Genomic DNA, 25,091 nt, shown 5'->3' with positions numbered 1-25,091 from the left:
TCACATACATAGATATTAACGCACTGGCGCAGGGGATAATTAAATCCTTTCTGGCCTCACAAATTGTCCCATGCCGTTGCTGAGACTCGAACCTGTGGCCCGCATATTACAAGACTAACCACGATGCGCTCTGAGCTATTTAGGCATCCGTTAAAAGGATGCTCTTTAACTCAACCACATGCATGAGGCCTACAACCTACGTGGTCGATCCCGCTTATGTGTATGAAACAGTGGGCAGACCTGGCATGTATTGATGTATGAATATCCTTTCTGTCTGTCTGTCTGTCTGTCTGTATGTATATGTATATGTATGTATGCCCACAAAGGACTGTCAGGTGAAATGTCGGAAATTAACGTGATTATATCAAATAAATGTTCAACCACGCACACAAAGATGATCATAAACACATTTAATGTACAGCCTGTAATAATTTATGCAAACATTTAATGCATTTAATATGCAACTGTAGTTATTAAAACGTCTCCGATAGTTGGCAACACCTTGACAATGGGAACTTACTCAGGACAGTTCCTCTAATGACGAGTTGAGTGACAAGAGGAAATGACGCCCACAAAGTGTTAGTACCAGGTTACAAACTGGCATTTTCATTGTGTAAATGTCAGTGAATAGTATCATTAAATTTTGTATTATTGTGGGGTTTTTTTCTTTTAATGCTTTGTTTTGTGAAGTGTGCAATTTCATATCGTATGAGTCCTGCAGACTTTATATGGCGTTTTGTGGGTTTTAAAGGTATATTATACATCGTGAAGTTTTGAGTCGGGTATTCACCTGTTAAACAAGCCACGACGTCACAACCATGGCAGGCTTCTAATACTTCATACTGTCTTAAAGGTGCTATGTCAAAGTTGCAATAATGGCGATTCCCGCCAAATGTTTGTTTTGTTTTTTAATGGAAAATTTATAACTTCAGCTATATGCCAATAAAAGATTACAATCAAATAATTCTATTTACTAGTAGAATTTTTTTAGAGTATATTAAGAGTGTGTCACACGTATTAACTAGTGACGTCGCTGTTTTATGCGTACATATTCAACACACTAAGTTTTCCCCATAATGTTTTGCAGACAACTGACAAAAAAGAAAAAAGATAGTGGCCATGCTATATTTAGCCACAAATTATTCGGGAAACCGTCTTGTCGTCCCGTACTAGACTTTAAAAAAATATTATTATTGACTTGGGATCGATCAATTTGCAGTTATTTATTACAAAATGTTTTGAAAATAACAAAAGATTGTAGTTTCAACTTAGACAAAGAACCTTTAAGAATGAAGTCTGAAAAAAATGGGCAGATGAAGGATAGATGAGACCAATGACGTAGTCTTAACTGATTATAATAATAAATGTCAGAATAATTATTATTCTAATTGTTTTCTTTCAATTATATATACACAAAATATGTCACAAAACTTGCTCATATTTCTAAAACTTTATTGTCTCTTCCTTCTAAATATGCTGGAAGACTATGCAATCTTTGTATTTTTCTATTATTTACATCACCATTTGCACAACCAGATTTCCTACGTATTGGATTTTTCCTTCTAAAAGCGTCATCAAAACTAGCAAAGCTCAGTCGTTTTTTCACATCCGGCTCTAAAAACGAAACTGTCTCGTTGTCACATTTCTCTGCAACAAACACATCATTGTCCTGAGAATCGAACCCTTGACCTCCACCTAGCTTGTCCTCAAACGTCCTCGTTTCCGGTTCCGCCACCGACTGGTACTCGTCCCCTGACACGTGACTATTCGCTTGAACATACACTGACTGCATGTGGAATGTGCTAGCGTCAAGATCGCGCACGTGCGTGTCTCTGTGCTGAGAATACATTTGCGAGGCAATCGGTGTTTTCTGTTCAGAAATAAAGCGTTTGATTCGCTTGAGAACTTTGTAAAACATCGCTTTCCTCAGAAGAATGTACAACCAAGGATCTAAAATCTGGTTTATGGACGCCAGTCGGACACCCATCAAGTCTTTTGTCACATCCATTTGACCCGATACCTGGTTGATTAGTATGTTAATCTGGAAAAAAAAAAAAATTAACCAAAGACATTAATAACAGTCATGAGAATTTGGAAAATATGGGCCAAATGTACAGTCTGTTTATATCTTACACGCCTGTAACTACATGTATGTACAATGCTTAAACACCTGCGTTTAAGAAAAAACAGACTTCGTAAATTCGGCCATATATTTTGCAGATAACTCCATGGAAGCAATTAAAACCGGGGACTCATTGACAGTTGTATGAGGTGAGTCAGAGGTATTATTGAATAAGCTAATGGAGAAACTACCAAAAGCGACAACCAGTAGCGTGTTCAGAAAGCCAAATGCTTGCAAACACTTTGATAAATTTTCATCCTACCACATCCATTTAACATTCTGCGAAAGAAAACAATACAGCCGAGCCACTGTGATATCACAATGTCTCCTGAACACGCCTAACACTAATACAATACCACTACGTCCTTAAAGTGATTGAAAAAAACCACCCAACGATCTAAAATTAACTTTAAAATTGCTAATCTGATCTAAAATAGCCCAGACTGCACTAAATGCTCTACAATTCAAACACTTCAGAGTATATCATGACTCTGGAGTAGCTAGCGATCTTCCAGTATTAATACCAATTATTATTTATATGAGTGCTCACATCCAATTTAAAATGATCTCAAAATAGCGTGTTACGTGTCCTCTCTACCATTACCATAAGCTGTGTTCACACTTAAACAAGTGAAATTGGTTTAACTAAGCTGGTTTAGCTAACACACTTTTGATTGCAAATATCGAGCTTTCACGTGTGTACCAGCTAAACCAGTATAAGGCGGACGTTGAATTGTCCGCACTTGCGCAAGACATCAAAACAACAATGGACCAGACAGCCCAGATAGCTGAGGTGTGTGCCCAGGACAGCGTGTTTGAACCTTAATTGGATATAAGCATGAAAATAAGTTGAAATAAATGAATGAATGAATGAATGAATGAATGAGATCATACATTACACGAGTGAAACTAGCGAAGTAATCTTACATTAAGCGGCATCCACAGAGCACAGAAGACGAGCGTCACGGCTCCAAGGAACCACACCATCTCCGTCTCCATTTCCAGTTTGAGCGTCTTGTGAGAGACCGACATCCTGTGGTCCACAGAGGGAAAGTGGTTCAGCTTTCGGTGGTTCCGCCGCATCTTCAACAGCGTACATACCACGAAGCAATTGCACACAAAAATAAACGTAATCACTCCAATGTTAATAATGGCGAATAGGTAGGCGAAGATCATGTCCGTGGTACTTTCCCTATGGAAATTCAAGAAGCACCATGAACCCGGGAACTGCAGCTCAAAGCTTCCAAATCCCATCAAAGGCCACGTGCAGAAGAACACGGTAAACACCCAACATCCGACAATGGTGTATTGCGCTTTCCTACGAGTTATAGTCCTCGCGTAGAAGTAAGAGCATTTTAAAGCGAAGAATCGTTCGAGAGACATGGTGCCGACTATGAGTGGATGGAGTATCCCGAACAGCACCATCACAAACCCGTGGTAAGTGCACAAAGCGGCACCGCCCTGCCATTTCAGATTGTTCGCGTACGTGATGATGGCTATGGGACCCGTACACATTTGCCCTATGACGTCAGTCCACGCCAGACCCGCCAATAAAGTGAAGAAGACTGTTTTACGGACATCTTTTCTCGACGTGTAGAGAACCACAAGAGCCAGGATGTTTCCCAGAACTCCCACGGACAGCATAAGAATGGGGGTGGACAGACTGATGCCAAGGGCACTCTTGTTGCACTGCGTGGAGTTCTGTTTGGCGGGGTCGCTGCAGATGTTATCGAGTTCAAGGTCGTCTCTCATGGTAGTGTTATGATATGTGGAGTTGATCGACGCCATGTTGATCATTATCCCGCGTGTTACGTACAGCTCCTTGTGACGTCACCTGGTGAGATAACAAAAATATATATCAGCAAAGAGTATTGCATAGAAGAATTCTCATAATTATCATATATGGTTGTAATAAAACTCATTCATTCCTATTTGTTTTCGTATTTTTGTCAACTGAAAATTAATTCTTTGTAATAAACTCACAAATGGGTTATGATGAACTAACAGCCGAACAGACGGTCGCCGAAATGTTTACCTGTACAAAACCAAGAGACGAGTAAACGGTTCGCGACACTTCAGTATGTATAAAAACATTTACTAAAACACCGATCTAGCCGAATCAGTAATTGTAATTGAAACTTGGGTTCAACTATATTTAGCCAAAGTAAGTGCCATTTTCAGCGTTAAGTAACATAACTTTCCAGAGATTATAGTATTTATGGCTTATACGTTAATCTTCTTTTGGATTGTAAAGAAAGTAACTTTATTATTGAGTTTGATCTTCCCTTAAATCAAAAATCAGTATAAGCTAATGCCAATCATGATCCTTTTCAATATGCCAGGCATAAGCGTACAGGACTTATCAGTCATGAAAAGATGGAGACGACGCCTTACCTTGCCACCCCCCCCCCCCCCTCCATCCATTGCTGAACTGGTGTAAGTCAGTTGGTCAAATACCTTTTAGTCGTGAGACAGAATGACTGGTTTGACAGAATGAGTGTAAAATACTGACATATATTAGTGATATACTAGTGTATTACAGCCTATAGCTCGAATGAAAAATGCACTTAAAATGTCAAATGTTCACCATATTAGGAAGATGATTATCTCCTAAAACCCCGCTCCTCATACGTATATGAATTTTCAGATACAATGATTGTTTGTAACATTTCTCCGTGTTAACAATTGTGTTTGTTAACATAATTCTATAAAACTGTTTTATTACAAGACTTAACTAGATAGACATTCTTATAACTCAGACTAACTTTATAAAATGTATTCACACAAATTCTGAAAGGAATTCACACAGACGCACATACATAAACACAAACACACACCCCCTCCACACACACACAAACACACACACACACACACACACACACACACACACACACACACACGCGCGTATTTTACATAGGTTTTTATATTTAATGTTAAATTTCAAACACTGTTAAATTGTTTCCATAGTAACTGGCATACAATGCAGTTATATTCATATTATACTGTTGACTACTGTTTGCTGAAGCTGTTCAGAACGAATCACAAGAAAGAACCAGAGCTAAAATACATTAAATTAAAACACACGCACGCACGCACGCACGCACGCACGCACGCGCACACACAGTGTTTATTTGAATAAAAATAGATTTCCATCAGACATACAACACCCAATAAACGTATTTTATTCATTGTGCCACCCACCCCAACATTATTTCCAGAACTTGCCTTACAGTATCACTAATCCATGCCTTTCCAAGATAGGGCGACATGTTAAATACATTAATCTGGAAATTTGTTTACGGATATGAACGCACTGGAAACCCTGTACTTATCTCACAATGAACCTGTTACTACCTCCAGTCTACCAATACCCTGCACGCGTCAGAAGTGAAGCAGGTATTTTATAACGGCAAATACACGCGTACCTGAATAACCTCGCAAAAAATCACGGCCACAAAACATAATTATGTAGGACTGGTGAAAAAAAAAAAAAGACTACATGTTTTAGTGTAGTGTGAGGAAAAAAACAAACAAAGTAACAACAACAAAATATCCTAAATATTTAGCGGAAGAAAATGTTATTTTGATACTTATCTGTTTAATAAATGTATAGAAACTAACAGAAATACCCCCCACTACGGTGTTAATATAAGATAAGATAGTCGCGTGTTGTATGTGTGAAAGAATTTGGCATGTGTACTAAAACTGACAATCAACGTTAACAACATAGGTATAGAACCTAGATTTGTCATGGTAAGCTTCCTAAAAAGAAATCTATTGTTCTTGTACAATTTGTATGCACCTTTAAAACTTAACAGCAGATTTACTTAATTGGCATCGATTTCAAAATAAAGCCAGAATTGTAAAACATTACATGTAGAATGTCTGTTTTACGTAGATTTCACAAATAAGTCTTGATTATTTCATAGAAGATCTTTGACCTAACAATCATTTCTTTTCTTTTAAAAACGAATTAAAGACATCAAACTTGGTAAATGGACATCATTAAACTAACTCTATAACTGATATTCTTTGTACAGACAGATTTCAGCCTGTAATGATGCTTGAAGCTGCGTGATGTACTATTTTTGGCCTTTTTATTTCCAAAAATAATCACAATGATCTGTAGTTTTCATTACCTACCACGAAGAATGAAATCGACTTTATTTACGAATAAAACGTGAATTATTCAGCACAGTCATCCAACCGTGAAGAAACACTCCAAAAACAGCTTTCGAAGCTACCTACCTCACAGTGCTATGCGGCAGTATCAAAAACAGGCACAGAAAAGGTTAACAACAATAGACGTGTTCTTTAACATCTAATTTAGTGTTAAAAGCCAAACTGACTAGCTAATTCATGAACTAATAATGGCTATGTGAACAGTAAACTGATAAACGATAGAGCCTTAGGCAATACTTATTTACACTAATATCCCAACTACAGACGCTATAATATATAATTTGCCCAACTCTAATTCAGTCTAAATGATTTAAATCCTGAATGTGGGAAAAGCCACACACTAGAGAGCACAATAAATTGCTCATCCAGCAGTTGTTTACGCCAAGCACGAGAGATTTAGAAGCAAACTGGTCTGGAACCAAAGAGACAGAAAACTTACGTCTGGTCAATTTCACAACGAAAAGGCGTTATCAGACGCAAAGTAAATACTCGACAGACAAATGGCTCTACTTGTTTCCAGAGTCAAGTGAATTAACACATTTTATCATGTGCTTATCAAGCGATTTTAGTGTGCTACACGAGCGAAAACTGTCAAACATATGGCCAGATATCAAAATACAATACATTAACGTATTTAATGTATTTCCGATAAAAATTAAAAGCAGGAAATATTCTAAAGCAAATATATTTAAATTTGTATTATTATCACGGCAAAAGGGTCTGTTTAAAGGTACGCTTTTACGAAGAGATTAGTATCAATGATTTACAAGTCTGATTATATAAAAAAAGTGTTTTTGTTTTGTTTTGTTTTTTTAAACGCCACAAACATTTAACACAGAGACAAAGAATTTTTTTTATGTTTGGACATTACTGATGATGAGATGAATGGTGAAGCCGCAGTATTTCCATTTCGGTGTGGGACTATTTGACAGGTCCGTGCTCCACGCTTGCTGTCAGTTGAGCTATCTCAGTATCACCCGAGCCCGGGGTACACGGAACCTGCAGTGCATGCCATGTAATCATCCCCCATGTGGGGACACACTCATAATCGTACCTGTGAAGTGGGTGAAACTCGGTGTATGTGGCCTTATACACCTACCCATTGAGCCTAGCGGTGCACTCACTCTGGGTTGGAGCCGGTACTGGCATGAAAAATCCCTCATTGCCTCAGGTAGGATACGAACCCAGTACCTACCAGCCAGAAGTCCGATGGCATAACCACTACACCACCAAGGCCGGTATATAAAAAGATTTAGTTATATAATGGACTTTCGCTAAAAATATAAAATGCTTAGAGAAAAAATTATAAATTTATTTTATCAACTTTCATTCAAAGAAGGGGCGGGATGCAGCCCAATGGTAAAACACTCGCTTGATGAGCAGTCGGTTTGGGATTGATCCCCATCGGTGGGCCCATTGGGCTATTTCTCGTTCCAGCCAGTGCACCACGACTAGTATATCAAAGGCTGTGGTATATGCTATCCTGTCTGTGGGATGGTGCATATAAAAGATCCCTGGTTACTAATGTAAAAATGAAGCGGGTTTCTTCTCTGAGACAATATGTCAAATTACCAAATGTTTGACATCCAATAGCCGATGATTAATAAATCAATGTGCTCTAGTGTTGTCGTTAAACAAAACAAACTTTTTTCATTCAAAGAAAGTTGGTTTAATGGTACGATTTACAATAACGATGGGTTGGACACGATTTGAATACAACAAACCTTAGAACACAGACGTTCTAATTGTTTTAAAATTGATCTAGTAACGTATGATGCAGCTAGGATCACTATAAACTGCGATGTTCGTAAACTGAGATAATAAACTACAAAGAGTTTCTATGTGAAAGCGTATCTTAAACACATTTGTGGTCACGATTCATTTTCCTGAATTACGTGCCACATCTCGTGTACCAGACTAGTTATGTAACAAGTTCAAGGTCAGTTATAGTACACGCTCATCACTGGCAAGGTTCCGAGTCCATATATATCCAAAACGGTAAAAAAAAAGGGGAAAAAAAGGAAAGAAAAATACATAAAAACAAACAAGCATTCTGAGAGTAATACATGTCCCCTACTGGGCCTAAAACATTTTTCTATCTCCTAAATTCAAGGGCCATAACTCTGTGAAATATGGGTAAATCGCCATAAAACTAGCTCTAATATGTAACAGTACATGATAAAACTATATACAAAATTTATGTTAATATCTTCAGACATTGCGAAAACAAAGGCTGGAAAACAAATTTTCGAATTTCCTAAGTTCAAGTGCCATAGCTCTATGACAAATGGATAAATTGCCATGAATCCAAATTTGATCTGTAACAGAACATGATAACGCTATACACAAAATTTCTTATGAATATCGCCAGGCATTGCAAAAACACTAAAAAAAATCTAAACCCAACAGGCACAAAAAACCTCCCAAAGAAATACCCCCAACAACAACAAAAGTCCGGAAACAAATTTTTTCGTAACTTCTAAATTCAAAGGGAATAACTCTATCAAACGTAGGTAAATTGCCATGCAAGTCAAACTCGATCTGTATTAGTACATGATAAAGCTATACAAAGTTCAATATCTCAAGGCATTGTGGAAAACTATATATGGGACAGACAGACAGACAATCAGACAGACAGATGGAAGGACGGAGATAAAACCCATAGTCCCATTCGGTTGGCCCGGTAGTGGATTAATAATGATACCAAGGCAATGACAGATACACAAGTGAATAAAACAGGAGTGCACAGTTTTTGTTCCATGCACCGGCCTCGGTGGCGTCGTGGTTAGGCCATCGGTCTACAGGCTGGTAGGTACTGGGTTCGGATCCCAGTCGAAGCATGGGATTTTAAATCCAGATACCGACTCCAAACCCTGAGTGAGTGCTCCGCAAGGCTCAATGGGTAGATGTAAACCACTTGCACCGACCAGTGATCCATAACTGGTTCAACAAAGGCCATGGTTTGTGCTATCCTGCCTGTGGGAAGCGCAAATAAAAGATCCCTTGCTGCCTGTCGTAAAAGAGTAGCCTATGTGGCGACAGCGGGTTTCCTCTAAAAAACAATGTCAGAATGACCATATGTTTGACGTCCAATAGCCGCAGATAAGATAAAAAATCAATGTGCTCTAGTGGCGTCGTTAAATAAAACAAACTTTTTTTGTTCCATACACTTGTTGATGTACATAATACAAACTAAACACGTTGAAGTTTTGAGTGGCAACAATTTGTTCATGATCATGGTGGGGCATATCCTACACAGCCCTTCGAGATCCGCCTGTAGAGTGTACATGATATCTCACATTACAATTCTAGACATAATTTTACCAGGGAAGGATGCCCGCATTATTTGTATTGCATTGTGCCTTGAACCACAATTCTTTACACTTTTTTTGGCATAATTATACAAGTTTTATTTTAATTTAATCCTATTCATATACTTATCTTTGCTTGACCCCCAATAGCCGATGTGAATTTTTGTGCTGAGTTCTATAAATTTATAAATTTTAACACGTATTATTTCTTTGAAGAGATGTTATTCTTGCAATATGAAACATAATTAGACAACGCCAGTGTACAGTTTTAGGCAGTGCTAAAACTAATCGATATTCAGAATAATATTAAATTCAAATGTCAAATACTAGTCAAATAAAAGTATTGACTGAAGTATCCTAGTTGTTTTTAATGATCTGCACTTTGATAAATGTATTGTGAATAATTTTAAGACTCGTATCTAATAGGACGGGACGTAGCCCAGTAGTAAAGCCTTTGCCTGATGCGCGTTCGGTTTAGGGTCAATCCCCATTGGGCTATTTCAATTTCAAATACTAGTACAATAAAAGTATTGACTGAGGTATCATATTTTGTGTACATGATATGCATTGGGCTATTTCTCGTTCCAGCAAGTGCACCATGACTGGTATATCAAAGGCAGTAGTATGTGCTATCCTGTCTGTGCGATGGTGCATATAAAAGATCCCTTGCTACCAATGGGGACATGTAGCAGGTTTCCTCTCTAAGTCTATAGGTCAGAATTATCAAATATTTGACAATCAATAGCCGATGATGTGGTGTCTTTAAACAAAACAAAATTTTAAACTACTGTATCTTATTTAAGTTATAGTTGTCAAAGCTACTGTAATACTAACCATACGTGATAAGTTGATATTTTATTGCATGTTTTTATCTGTTATGTGGAACTGTGGGTGATGTACTGCCGCAAGTGGTTTTATAAGAATAAACAGGATGCCGATTCAGCGAGATTACTCTTGAATAATTTTATTAGTATCAAAGACGTTCTTTCTACTTCTGATTAATCTAAAACAGATCCCAGACAAGATGAATGAAAGCAACAACTGCAACAACAAATTAAGAAGAAAAAAGTTCTTCCTATCATCAAATATGTTTTTCATTTTCTAGTAAAATTTTCTTATCTAATTTCGAACAGGCGTTTCGCATATTCCAGTAAACAAAACGTTTTGTTACACACGTCGTGTTAATCATTTTAAAAATGTTAAATGAGAGAGAGAGAGAGAGAGAGAGAGAGAGAGAGAGAGAGAGAGAGAGAGACAGAGAGAGAGAGAGAGAGAGAGAGAGAGCGCGTGAGAGAGAGAGAAAAAAGAGAGGGGGAGGGAGAGAGAGAGACAGAGAGAGAGAGAGAGAGAGCGAGAGAGAGAGAGGGGGGAGGAGAGAGAGAGAGGGGGATGGAGAGAGAGAGAGAGAGAGAGAGAGAGAGAGAGGAGAAGGGAAGAGAGAGAGAGAGAGAGAGAGAGAGAGAGAGAGAGAGAGAGAGAGAGAGAGAGAGAGAGAGAGAGGATGAAGGGAGAGAGAGAGAGAGAGAGAGAGAGAGAGAGAGAGAGAGAGAGAGAGAGAGAGAGAGAGAGAGAGAGAGAGAGAGAGAGAGAGAGAGAGAGAGAGAGAGAGAGAGAGAGAGAGAGAGTGAGAGAGAAAAAAGAGAGGAGGGAGGGAGAGAGAGAAAATACAGAGAGAGAGAGAGAGAGAGAGAGAGAGAGAGAGAGAGAGAGAGAGAGAGAGAGAGAGAGAGAGAGGGGAAGGAGGGAGATATATAGAGAGATAAGGCCAGTCGTTTTTGATTAATAGGTTTACGGATCCGCCGAAGTTCATTAAAAAGTCCCGCTGGAAAAATAAAAATGCAAACCTACATTTAAAAAAAAAAATTACCGCCGTTCTGACCAAAAAAAAAGAAGAAAAAAAAAGTAATTCAAGGGTATTTTTCCCAAAATTATACTTGTTAAATTATTTATTCAGAAGTACGTTGCGTTTTGACTTTGCCGTGTACTGTGCGGGTGCACAGGTGCATGGCCACCATCTTGTTGTTGTTATTGATACTTGCGGAAAGCGGCTATATGTCGAAATCAGAATTTCAAGTAGCAGAATTGAACAGTTTATCGTAGTATGTCTGTATTAACTAATTCAACATCATAAATACATATCAAAAGTATAAATCAATAAGCATCTATGTATAATACAGTATTTATATGCCTGAATGCCAAAGCAGTAAAATTACATGTGCAGACCAATTTCTGTTGAATCCGGGTCGTTTCGCCCTAAAACAATTTCGAACCCTGTGTTGTTTCGCCCTTAGACCCGTTCACCCAGGATTGGTTCGTTCTAAAATCTTATTCGTACGGAGTCGTTTCTCCCCAAAAGTGAGTCGATTCGCCCCGATTATATATTTATTAGTGTAATTGTTTTGAAATAACATGAATATATCCACATTAGTTATTTAAACGAGATATAAATACTGTAAAACCCGGGAAGCAGAATGGTAGTGAATGAGAAAGTACATGCAACCACAAAATCTATTTGCAACATATATGTGTGTGTGTGTGTTCATGATGAATAATCTGGATTTGAACATTTTGGTCAGAAAAAAAAAAGAAAAAAAAAATGGATCCAAAACTTTTATTTTTATTTTTATTTCGACCACCTACATATATTTTGTGAAAAAAATCCGTAAACCATTTAATAAAAATTAGGTGGCCTAACCAATATATAGGGGTTATTCATTGTACATGCTATGCTAAAATAATATTTGTTTAAAACACGTAATTACAATACACTCGGTGCTGTAGTTACCGCAGTGATTATTCCCTAACCGCCGATACATCGTTAAAACACGACTACCTTGCTAGCTATAAGACATGTATGGTTCCTTATTACTAACTTTTGAACACATATACTTACTTGATTCCAAACACAAAAGTCAGTGTAATTCCTGAAACACTCACTAATCACATATCGAATTAACAGTCACTGATGAGCCAGAACCTAGTGTTATTCTAAGCTGTCAATCTCACCACCAAAATAAATACACCATACTCGAGAGAGTACAGCGAGTGACACTGTAACTTCTAGGAATAGCTATGGAATAAAAAAACAACATCGGCAACATATAGACACTTCAAAGGGTACGGCTGTTTACAAACTAAAACGTAACACAAGCTGGAGCATGCAGAACCAGCCAGCTAAATACAGCCACCAAAAGAGATTACTTTTCATAGTGGCTATTAACCTTACCAGTGGAGTTTTCATCCAGTGAACTAGTTATAAATCCGATAAACAACATACTACTTGATGTCAAACAGCTGTGGCGGGCCCCATACCCTGCACCACAAACGTCAAGAAAGAGAGTTTTTATATGACCTAACAAATACTTGAAATATATACGTACTCCCAGACTGTCCGTGTGTGGCCGATGGAATAAAGGTGAGCGGCCCATGCTCTTGGTGCAAACGAGTCGATTAATTAGCGCATGTCCCATCAACGATTATCAGAAAACACATTGATGAGGTATTGATTAATTAAACTGAACATCTCTTTGTCGTCAACAGTTCGTTCCCGTCAACAGTTTAATAACTGCAGATATTACTGCACGCCCGACTGGAAGCTGGCTGTTAACAATCGCCGTTTACTGGACTCTGGCTGACCACAGCATTGCACTGTCCATGTAGTGTCCACTGGGGGCGCGTTTGTGAAGTTATTATCTCACAAACTGGCCAATTTCCCATTTTATTAATTTATTAGCAATAAGACTGGACAGGAACGATCCACCGCAATAGCGTATTACGTGGTCTGTCTGAGGTAACTGATGGTATATATAACGCATAATACAATAATATATTAAGGTAGGTAACATGTGGTTGGGCCATTTTTATTTGATATGTTCAGTAATAGCTGCTCATACACATTTTATTTTGTCTATCCATCTAAAAAGCAGGCGCCAATTTAAATGGGCATCATTCAATATCCACAATTCCATCCATCCATCCACCCACCCTTCCATCCATCCATCCACCCACCCACCCATCCATCCATCAATCCACTCACCCTTCCATCCACTAATAAGCGTGTAAGCAACCAAGCATTTCAACCACCCGCCTGCTACCGATTCGATCGGGCTGCTGGTGCTCTCTTGCACCTGCCAGTGCAGACGGTCCCTCATCTCCCCTCCCCCCACCTTTCCTGTCATGGACGGAGGAGCCGGCCAAGGCCGGCTCTTGTGCCCACGACAGGCGTGCGCTACAACAGCTTGTTCTGAATGTGCACGTAAAACCCTATGACCTGACCTGACCTAAGCATTTCAAGAGTACTGCTAATGCAATAGATATCCCTTACCTAGCTCAACAAATGTTTTTATCTCCTAAATTCAAGGGCCATAGCTCAATGAAAAATGGGTAAATCGCCATGAAAGTCATACTTTATTCGCAACAGCATATATTAAACATATACAAAAATATTTCAGCTCAATATCTTGAGGCTCTTGAGTTCAAGGACATTGCGAAAAAAACCCAGGCAGACATACATACAGGCAGACAGACAGACAGACAGAAAGGCAGACAGGCAGACAGACAGACAGACAGACAGGCAGGCAGACAGACAGACAGGACATTGATGAATCCTATAGTCCCCTCCGGTTGGACCGGTACATGAGACTAATAAACTGTACCCAGCTACCAACAAATCACAATTTTACATATATTTTGTGTATTTATTATTAAAGATCCTGTGACCCCAGGTCACTTTAACTTCCGTATCAGCCACTGGGCTCTGTATTGAACTCAAAGCAGTTTTCGCGTTCTATATGAGCTGACATCAGAATAAAACACGAGTATTAGACGACACAGCTTACACAATAAGGCACGGAGAAAGCAAACAAAGAAACGTGCGATTTGAAATCTCATCTATGGTTGTGGTGAAACTGCTATTCATATTCTATCGTCTAACCTCAGCTGTGTCAGAGTCCAGCCCTCCCTTTAAATCAAACTAATGCTAGGTCAGACTACCAACTACCAACACAAAGTTGGCCAACTTTCTGCTTTCACGACTTCTACGACTGTTCAGTTGCTAGTCTGAGCGCTCTGACAACTCGATTCTCGTCGTATAACTCATTAGTTATTAATCTGAGCGCACCTATCGTAAGTCGGAAGTTGGGGAAATTACAACGCAACCGTCTAGTTGGTCAGCTTTGTCGTGCCAGCCGACAGGTCTGTGCCTAGCATAACACGCCTGTTAAAGGCCTTAACACACGCCCAATAGTGAGGATCAAGGAAACCTAAACCACATAATTATTTTACGATATATGAAGATCTTATAACAATCGTTTTATGGGTAAATTTGTTTACGGATCACATTGATGTTAAACCTAATATTGAATATATGTTTGCAGTGTCTCTTTATTACGTGTTTTATTTTTCCTTTCATCTTTTCAGTCTCTATCCTCGATCTGAAACCTATCTGAATATAAAACGTCGGTGGGTTTTTTTTCGTGGACTTTTAAAAATACAGTAACATATGACCTATACAGATACAAAATAGATTTGACCTAACATAAAATGTTAATTCTGTTATAATTCAGAGGTTCCGAACTTTTTTTTAAATCAATGTACGCCGTGGTCTGACTTTCTGAGTTGCTCTCAATAGTAATTGGTTTAAAAAAAAATACAAATATGCAGGCCTATAGCTACTTATTTTCGTTTTTTTTTGTTATAATAGTAAACTACAAGTATCATGAAACTTTAAAGTACTATTAAAGCTTAATATACCTTTTGTTCCTGCAAATTGTTACCCACCCACCCATTTGAAAAAGCAGATTTATGATATCACATGACGATATCCAAGATATTATGTTGAAGATCGAGATAAAGTCATCCAATTAGCTGCCGCGTGGTGATAACCTAAATGCCAAATCCAAACCGTCCATTGAAATTAGCACTACAGATATCGATTCCTACCGATGACACACAAATTAAAAGTGCTAGCGCTCAAGCGCCACAAATAGCTTCATTGAAACAAGTGTGTATATTTAGAATATGTAAGAAATAGAATGCTACACTCGTGGTCGTTACCAACCTTTACAATCTTACAACTCGTTATTTGAAAAAATCTGCATGATGATTACTTACATGTTAAATACATTAAAAAAATCATCCACTACAATTAAAATACGTATACCTCTTTTTATTGATGACGCACAAATTAACAATGAAATCGCAAGAGCCGTAAATAACTTTGCTGGAACAAAGAAGGAAGGAAGGGAATGTTTTATTTAACGACGCACTCAACACATTTTATTTACGGTTATACGGCGTCAGACATATGGTGAAGGACCACACATATATAGAGAGGAAATCCCACATCCCAAGACAGGGTAGTACACACCACGGCCTTGTGGTGCGTAGGCTGGAACGAGAAATAGCCCAATGGGCTGGAACAAAGAGGTTTGATTTGTTTTAAAACCTGTTTTTTTTTTTTAGGATATGCAAGTTGTAAAAAATAAATTAGACTACTCGTCAAAATAAATGACACCTAACGACCACTTAAATAGATTTCTCTATACAATGTGCATCTGACTAGGCTTCTCACACCAATGAGGGGGGGGGGGGGGTTTCCATGGACACCCAGTTTATATCCGCTGCTATAGAAGTCGTTAAAACTTGTTTATAAATAGTTGAAAACACAATTAGTTCTTCCGATTAAACATTAATAGCCAATAAAATCACATTCCGTAACTGATATATACATAAAATATATAAAAAGACAGTGTATTCACGAACATTTAGTTCAGTTTTACAATACTGATGAGTATTCTATGTATTCTAATAAAAAATACCATAGAACACAATACAACACAACACAACACAACACAACACAATACAACACAACATAAAACTATAACACAACCATTGAAACTGGTTTAATATCCAGGCAGGCGTTTTAAATGCGATACGCATAATTAGTTTCAGTAAAGGTCAATTCAATATACTAGGATTACGAATGTTTTCAGAAGAGTGTACTTCACCGCTTCAGATTTTAATTGAATCTCTGCTCCACACACAAATTTACATCCTGTTCTATTTTTTACCCCTCCTTGGAATCGCCCTGTGTCTTAATAGAACAGATGACGCGTGTAAATTCAAAACGGTAATAACACTTGTGTTCGAAGCAGCTGTAAATATTCACTTGACACTGCCGGGTAATAAACTACAACGCTGCATTAAACCACAATGGCCCAGAAGCTGGGTAAACAAGGACGACGCGACCCGTGGCTGGTGACAGTCAAAGAGAGAACGAACATGTCTGGTCAAGGGGAGAGGTAGGTGGAGGGGGTGGGGGGTGGGGGGAGAGACATCATAATGAAAGAAAGGAATAGTTATTGCAGTATTGCAGTTTGTGGAGAGAGAGAGAGAGAGAGAGAGAGAGAGAGAGAGAGAGAGAGAGAGAGAGAGAGAGAGAGACACACACACACACACACACACACAGAGACAGACATAGACAGACAGACAGAGACAGACAGAGATACAAAGATACATATATGCAGGGCAGTACATGTAACACCAATGGTGCACTGATTTGGATAAATGAAGCCCAATTCTATCGAGGTCGATTAATCCTGCGACCAATAACAGCTCAGGCTTTATCACAGAGCTATACCCCCGCCCATACGACATCACAATGATGACAAACAGTTGTTTTCCCTTTCCACTGAACTAATCTTCTTGTAGGGGTAAGTTTGATGTGGGGTAGAACATAGATCGCGAATACAGCTCAGAGGTAATGCTCTTGATATATGTATGAGGCACCACATATACAAGATCCACTGCTGCTTTCCGGTGGCAGTAGTCTCTCTCTCTCTCTCTCTCTCTCTCTCTCTCTCTCTCTCTCTCTCTCAATAAACATGTCTCGTTTCCTTCATTTGCTTTCCATATCATATTCGTATCGACATAATACAGGACCAAACGTAAACATTACCCACAGTAACAGACGATTCACACACACACACAGAGAGAGAGAGAGAGAGAGAGAGAGAGAGAGAGAGAGAGAGAGAGAGAGAGAGAGAGAGAGAGAGAGAGAGAAAACCCGTTAAAAATAAAAAGTTTTACTAAATTTAGTCTGTTATGAAACGTTATAGACTAACAAACCCCTACCCGCACCCACTAATGCACCCAACAGCTAATATACGTATAACACTGCGTTCGTGGTTCTATTCCGTAGTGTGTTAAATACAGAGATAAGCTACACTGTTACACACATTCAATCAGATTATTGTTCGTAACATATACCGTTTAACATGCAATGGGCTAAAATGCTTGCAAACTGCTTCAAGATATTTGGTATATATATAATGCACACCAACCTCACCTAACCAGTTCCTTATTTAAAATATTAAAGCTTCAGTCTCGCTAACCATATTTACTAATGTAAAATACAAACACACCTACAGTGTTAATAAACTCGTATTATTACATGTACTATCAACCCACAGTGTTGATAAACTCGTATTATTACATGTACTATCAACCCACAGTGTTGATACACTCGTATTATTACATGTACTATCGACTCACTGTGTTAATAAACTCGTATTATTACATGTACTATCGACTCACTGTGTTAATAAACTCGTATTATTACATGTACTATCAACCCACAGTGTTACTAAACTCGTATTATTACATGCACTATCAACCCACAGTGTTGATAAACTCGTATTATTACATCTACTATCAACCCGCAGTGTTAATAAACTCGTATTAATACATCTACTATCAACCCACAGTGTTAATAAACTCGTATTATTACATCTACTATCAACCCACAGTGTTAATAAACTCGTATTATTACATGCACTATCAACCCACAGTGTTAATAAACTCGTATTATTACATCTACTATCAACCCACAGTGTTACTAAACTCGTATTATTACATGCACTATCAACCCACAGTGTTGATAAACTCGTATTATTACATCTACTATCAACCCGCAGTGTTAATAAACTCGTATTAATACATCTACTATCAACCCACAGTGTTAATAAACTCGTATTATTACATCTACTATCAACCCACAGTGTTAATAAACTCGTATTATTACATGCACTATCAACCCACAGTGTTAATAAACTCGTATTATTACATCTACTATCAACCCACAGTGTTAATAAACTCGTATTGTTACATCTACTATCGACCCACAGTGTTACTAAACTCGTATTATTACATGCACTATCATCCCACAGTGTTGATAAACTCGCATTATTACATCTACTATCAACCCACAGTGTTAATAAACTCGTATTATTATATGTACTATCAATTACATGTACTATCAACCTACAATGTTGATAAACTCGTATTATTACATGTGTTGATAAACTCGTATTATTACATGTACTATCAACCCACAGTGTTGATAAACTCGTATTATTACATGCACTATCAACCCACAGTGTTACTAAACTCGTATTATTACATGCACTATCGACCCACAGTGTTGATAAACTCGTATTATTACATGTACTATCGACCCACAGTGTTACTAAACTCGTATTATTACATGTACTATCAACCCACTGTGTTAATAAACTCGTATTATTACATGTACTATCAACCCACTGTGTTATTAAACTCGTAATATTACATGCACTATCAATCCACAGTGTTACTAAACTCTTATTATTACATATACTATCAACCTACAATGTTGATAAACTCATATTATTACATGCACTATCAACCCACAGTGTTGATAAACTCGTATTGTTACATCTACTATCAACCCACAGTGTTAATAAACTCGTATTGTTACATGTACTATCAACCTATAGTGTTGATAAACTCGTATTATTACATGTACTATCAACCTACAATGTTGATAAACTCGTATTATTACATATGTTAATAAACTCGTATTATTACATGCACTATCAACCCACAGTGTTGATAAACTCGTATTATTACATGCACTATCAACCCACAGTGTTACTAAAATCTTATTATTACATATACTATCAACCTACAATGTTGATAAACTCGTATTATTACATGCACTATCAACCCACAGTGTTGATAAACTCGTATTGTTACATCTATCAACCCACAGTGTTAATAAACTCGTATTGTTACATGTACTATCAACCTATAGTGTTGATAAACTCGTATTATTACATGTACTATCAACCTACAATGTTGATAAACTCGTATTATTACATATGTTAATAAACTCGTATTATTACATGCACTATCAACCCACAGTGTTGATAAACTCGTATTATTACATGTACTATCAACCCACAGTGTTACTAAACTCGTATTATTACATGCACTATCAACCCACAGTGTTGATAAACTCGTATTATTGCATGCACTATCAACCCACAGTGTTGATAAACTCGTATTATCAACCCACAGTGTTACTAAACTCGTATTATTACATGCACTATCAACCCACTGTGTTAATAAACTCGTATTATTACATGCACTATCAACCCACAGTGTTGATAAACTCGTATTATTACATGCACTATCAACCCACAGTGTTAATAAACTCGTATTGTTACATCGACTATGGACCCACAGTGTTAATAAACTCGTATTGTTACATCTACTATCGACCCACACTGTTCATAAACTCGTATTATTACATCTACTATCGACCCACAGTGTTCATAAACTCGTATGAATACATGCACTACTGACCCACAGTGTTGATAAACTCGTATTGTTACATGCACTATCGACCCACATTGTTGATAAACTCGTATTATTACATGCACTATCAACCCACAGCGTTACTAAACTCGTATTGTTACATGCACTATCAACCCACAGCGTTGATAAACTCGTATTGTTACATGCACTATCAACCCACAGCGTTGATAAACTCGTATTGTTACATGCACTATCAACCCACAACGTTACTAAACTCGTATTGTTACATCTACTATCAACCGACAGCGTTACTAAACTCGTATTATTACATGTACTATCAACCCACAGTGTTACTAAACTCGTATTATTACATGTACTATCAACCCACAGTGTTGACTAAACTCGTATTATTACATGCACTATCAACCCACAGTGTTGATAAACTCGTATTATTACATGCACTATCAACCCACAGTGTTGATAAACTCACATTATTACATGCAGTATCAACCTTAATAAACTCTTATTATTACATATACTATCAACCTACAGTGTTGATAAACTCGTATTATTACATGTACTATCAACCCACAGCGTTGATAATCTCGTATTATTACATGTACTATCAACATATAGCGTTGATAAACTCGTATTATTACATGTACTATCAACCCACAGCGTTGATAAACTCGTATTGTTACATGCACTATCAACCCACATCGTTACTAAACTCGTATTGTTACATGCACTATCAACCCACAGCGTTGATAAACTCGTATTGTTACATGCACTATCAACCCACAGCGTTGATAAACTCGTATTGTTACATGCACTATCAACCCACAGCGTTAATAAACTCGTATTGTTACATGCACTATCAACCCACAGCGTTACTAAACTCGTATTGTTACATGCACTATCAACCGACAGCGTTACTAAACTCGTATTGTTACATCTACTATCAACCGACAGCGTTACTAAACTCGTATTATTACATGTACTATCAACCCACAGTGTTGATAAACTCACATTATTACATGCACTATCAACCTTAATAAACTCTTATTATTACATGTACTATCAACCTACAGCGTTGATAAACTCGTATTATTACATGTACTATCAACATACAGCGTTGATAAACTCGTATTATTACATGTACTATCAACCCACAGCGTTGATAAACTCGTATTGTTACATGCACTATCAACCCACAGCGTTAATAAACTCGTATTGTTACATGCACTATCAACCCACAACGTTACTAAACTCGTATTGTTACATCTACTATCAACCGACAGCGTTACTAAACTCGTATTATTACATGTACTATCAACCCACAGTGTTGACTAAACTCGTATTATTACATGTACTATCAACCCACAGTGTTGACTAAACTCGTTTTATTACATGCACTATCAATCCACAGTGTTGATAAACTCGTATTATTACATGCACTATCAACCCACAGTGTTGATAAACTCACATTATTACATGCACTATCAACCTTAATAAACTCTTATTATTACATGTACTATCAACCTACAGCGTTGATAAACTCGTATTATTACATGTACTATCAACATACAGCGTTGATAAACTCGTATTATTACATGTACTATCAACCCACAGCGTTGATAAACTCGTATTATTACATGTACTATCAATCCACAATGTTGATAAACTCGTATTATTACATGTACTATCAACCCACAGTGTTACTAAACTCGTATTATTACATGTACTATCAACCTACAATGTTGATAAACTCGTATTATTACATGTACTATCAACATACAGCGTTGATAAACTCGTATTATTACATGTACTATCAACCCACAGCGTTGATAAACTCGTATTATTACATGTACTATCAACCCACAATGTTGATAAACTCGTATTATTACATGTACTATCAACCCACAATGTTAATGAACTCGTATTATTACATGTACTATCAACCGTTGTAGTGACATTACTATCAACGGTTGTAGTCTGCTTTTTTTTTATATATCGGGACATTTCTGTCGCAATGTTTTTTTTAAACTTATTGCAGTGGCGGATACAGGAAATATTTTGCGGCGGGGGGTGGGCGGTGGGAGGGGGGGGGGAGGGGGCGTGACCAGCAGGAAAAGGGAAAAAGAATTAAGAGGGAAAACAACTAGCACTTGTAATTAAAGTTTTTTAGTTGGGTCGGGTCCCCTGATCTCCCACTGGATCCGCCTCTGGCATTTGTATCATAAAACAGTGGGAAAGTGACATACCGCTCAGTTTTGAATCCTAGAATACTGTAACATTTTATGTGACCTAGATTTGCTGATATAGCCTTAGGATATCGAAGGATGCCACGCGACATTACGAAACTCGACATGGGTTGTATATTCTAATTGATTGTAGTTTTAATTGCAGGGGCGGGATCTAGCTTAGTCGGCGGAGCAGTCGCCTGAGGTACTTTGGTCGCAGGATCGAACCGCCTTGTAGGACCCGTTCTCTGATAGGATTTTCACGTTCCAACCAGTGTCCCACGACTGGTATATCAAAGACCGTTGTATGTACTGTTATGTCTGTGGTAAAGTGCATATAAAAGATCACTTGCTGCTAATGAAAAACATGTTGCGGGTTTCCTATGCAAATTACGAATTAAAATTACCAAATGTTTGACATGAAATAGCCGGTGATTAATACATCAATGTGCTTTAGTGTTGTCGTTAAACAAAACAAACTTTAACTTTTAAATTTAATTATATTTGTAACAACAAAAATAAATAATATAAACTACAATGCATAGTAAAATATAAAATATGTATCTCACCTGTTGGAAACGCATTTAGACCAGGCAAACATGTGTGCAGCCTGGAATCGTTGGTTTTGCACAAGAAGAAAAAACAACAATTCCAACCAAATTCTCTTCTCTTTTGAACAGTCAGTTCGATTGTCAAGCCTTGTGTCTACATTCCACTTAGCGACTGACGCCTTCGCCAGTTATTCAGAATGACTTACAGTTGGGAATAGACGAATTAAACACACACATAAAAAAAAAACCCAACACCGTTTCAAGTACTGTAGTCCAATCAAATGTGAAAAGCCCATAGGATTTGCTAACATGACAATACCTAAGGTCGCCGGATCGTTCAAAACACAAACACACGATAGCAGTTTTCTCGTGAAAAGCACGGAAAACATTAACATCAGACACGGAAGTAAGAGTCTTTACATGGAGTGAAAAAGCTGGCAACTGTTAACAAGTTCACCAGATGAAAGCGGGAAGAGAGAGGGGAAAAACCAACAACAAAAAACACACCACCACCATCGCCAGCACCCGGGTACGTATGGATACCATATTGCGTCCATGGCTTAGTTTTAACAGCTCTATGTCAACTTTGTCAAGCTACAACACAAACAAAGCTTTACCTCTCTTGGCATTCGGAAACTCGGTATTGTTTCCATCTTACGATGACCCAGTTTTAGTCCATCAACAGACTTGTTTTACGTGCAATGAAAGTTTTGACAAGCGCTCGCAGCGTGCCCGTTTGAAGCTGTCAAACTGACTATTAACTCTCTATTATAAGCAGTCTGGTACACATCCATACAGACACGCTTGGAAGGCTCGACCTATCGGTAATGACAGCCATTTTCTCGCCTGGTCGGTCTGTCTGCTATAACTGGTTCTCACACTACTTGTTTGAACAGGCATGCTTTTAGTTTCACTTTTTTTTATCACTTTTACCACTCGGAGAAATTTGCATCGCTCCCCTTACCTCACGTGAAAAGCGAACTAATAATATTAATTACAGGCCCTTCCAGTTGGTGTCAGTTCTCCACGCCTCTTTGGTGGTTTAGCAGGGCAGGCTCCCGAGTTGTGTGCTATTACCATACTACTACCACTACTGCTGCTACTACTGCTGCTGCTCATATTGCTACTGCTAGTGTTACTGTTACTGCTTCTGGTACTGGCACTGGCACTGCTGGTATTGCTGGTACTGCTACAACAACAACAACAACAACAACAACTACTACTACTACTACTGTTGCTGCTACTACTAGTACTACTACTACTACTGTTGCTGCTACTACTACTACTACTACTACTACTACTGTTGCTGATACTGCTGCTAGTACTACTACTGCTGCTACTACTACTGCTACTGCTGATGCTACTACTACTACTACTACTGCTACTGCTAATGCTACTACTACTACTACTACTGTTGCTGCTACTGCTACTACTACTACTGTTGCTGCTACTGCTACTACTACTACTTCTGCTACTGCTATTGCTGCTGCTACTAATACTATTACTACTACTACTACTACTACTGTTGCTGCTACTGCTGCTACTATTGTTATTACTATTACTACTACTACTACTACTACTACTACTACTACTACTACTACTACTGTAAGTGCTACGGCTAGTGCTATTGCTGCTGCTACTACTGCTACTAATACTGCTACTACTACTACTATTACTGCTATCATCACCACCACAACCACCACCACCACTACCACTGCTACTACTACTACTACAACATCTAGTAGTCTACTACTTCTACTACTACTGCTACTACTAATAGTACTACCTTCACCACTACCATGACCACGAACACCACTACTACTACTACTTCTGCTACTACTATTGCTACTATTACTACTACTACTACTATTATTAACACTACGTATCTCGGTCATAGGTCGACTTTACTGACAGCAAACGATACAAGATTTTTGTTAGCATTATTCGAGTTGACATTTGCTTGTTTCAACGTATCTAAATTACTTATAAGTTACAATATATAAAAATTGACAAAGCCTGTTTATGTCTTACACGTGTGTAACTA

General features: G+C 38.0%; 1 protein-coding gene across 4 annotated transcripts; it reads right to left on the bottom strand.

Annotated features, from left to right (window-relative positions):
* Positions 1 to 295: 295 nt before the first annotated feature.
* LOC121375208 (prostaglandin E2 receptor EP4 subtype-like) lies at positions 296 to 24,007 on the bottom strand. 4 transcript variants are annotated; one of them, XM_041502506.1, is made up of 3 exons: positions 23,665 to 24,007; positions 3,050 to 3,956; positions 296 to 2,041 (listed from the first exon to the last, which is right to left on the bottom strand). In XM_041502506.1, exons 2-3 carry the CDS (start codon positions 3,917 to 3,919, stop codon positions 1,436 to 1,438), a joined length of 1,476 nt encoding a protein of 491 aa, XP_041358440.1. In that variant the 5' UTR covers positions 3,920 to 3,956; positions 23,665 to 24,007; the 3' UTR covers positions 296 to 1,435. The 4 variants fall into 4 exon arrangements, with proteins under 4 accessions (XP_041358440.1, XP_041358441.1, XP_041358442.1 ...); XM_041502507.1 differs by lacking the exon at positions 23,665 to 24,007 and adding an exon at positions 23,066 to 23,607; XM_041502508.1 differs by lacking the exon at positions 23,665 to 24,007 and adding an exon at positions 12,509 to 12,632.
* Between the last annotated feature and the right edge of the window lie 1,084 nt (positions 24,008 to 25,091).

The sequence above is a fragment of the Gigantopelta aegis genome, chromosome 6 (genome assembly GCF_016097555.1).
Source record: "Gigantopelta aegis isolate Gae_Host chromosome 6, Gae_host_genome, whole genome shotgun sequence".
Lineage (NCBI taxonomy): Eukaryota > Metazoa > Mollusca > Gastropoda > Neomphalida > Peltospiridae > Gigantopelta > Gigantopelta aegis.
Note: the sequence above shows the minus strand (reverse complement) of the source record. Positions and strands in the feature narration are given on the sequence as shown.

Excerpts from the sequence above, each read along its gene's own strand:
- LOC121375208 (XM_041502506.1), bottom strand. The coding sequence starts at position 3,919 with ATGATCAACATGGCGTCGATCAACTCCACATATCATAACACTACCATG. Across the intron at positions 2,042-3,049 it reads CTCTGTGGATGCCGCTTAAT|ATTAACATACTAATCAACCA; the intron begins GTAAGATTACTT and ends TTTTTTTTCCAG.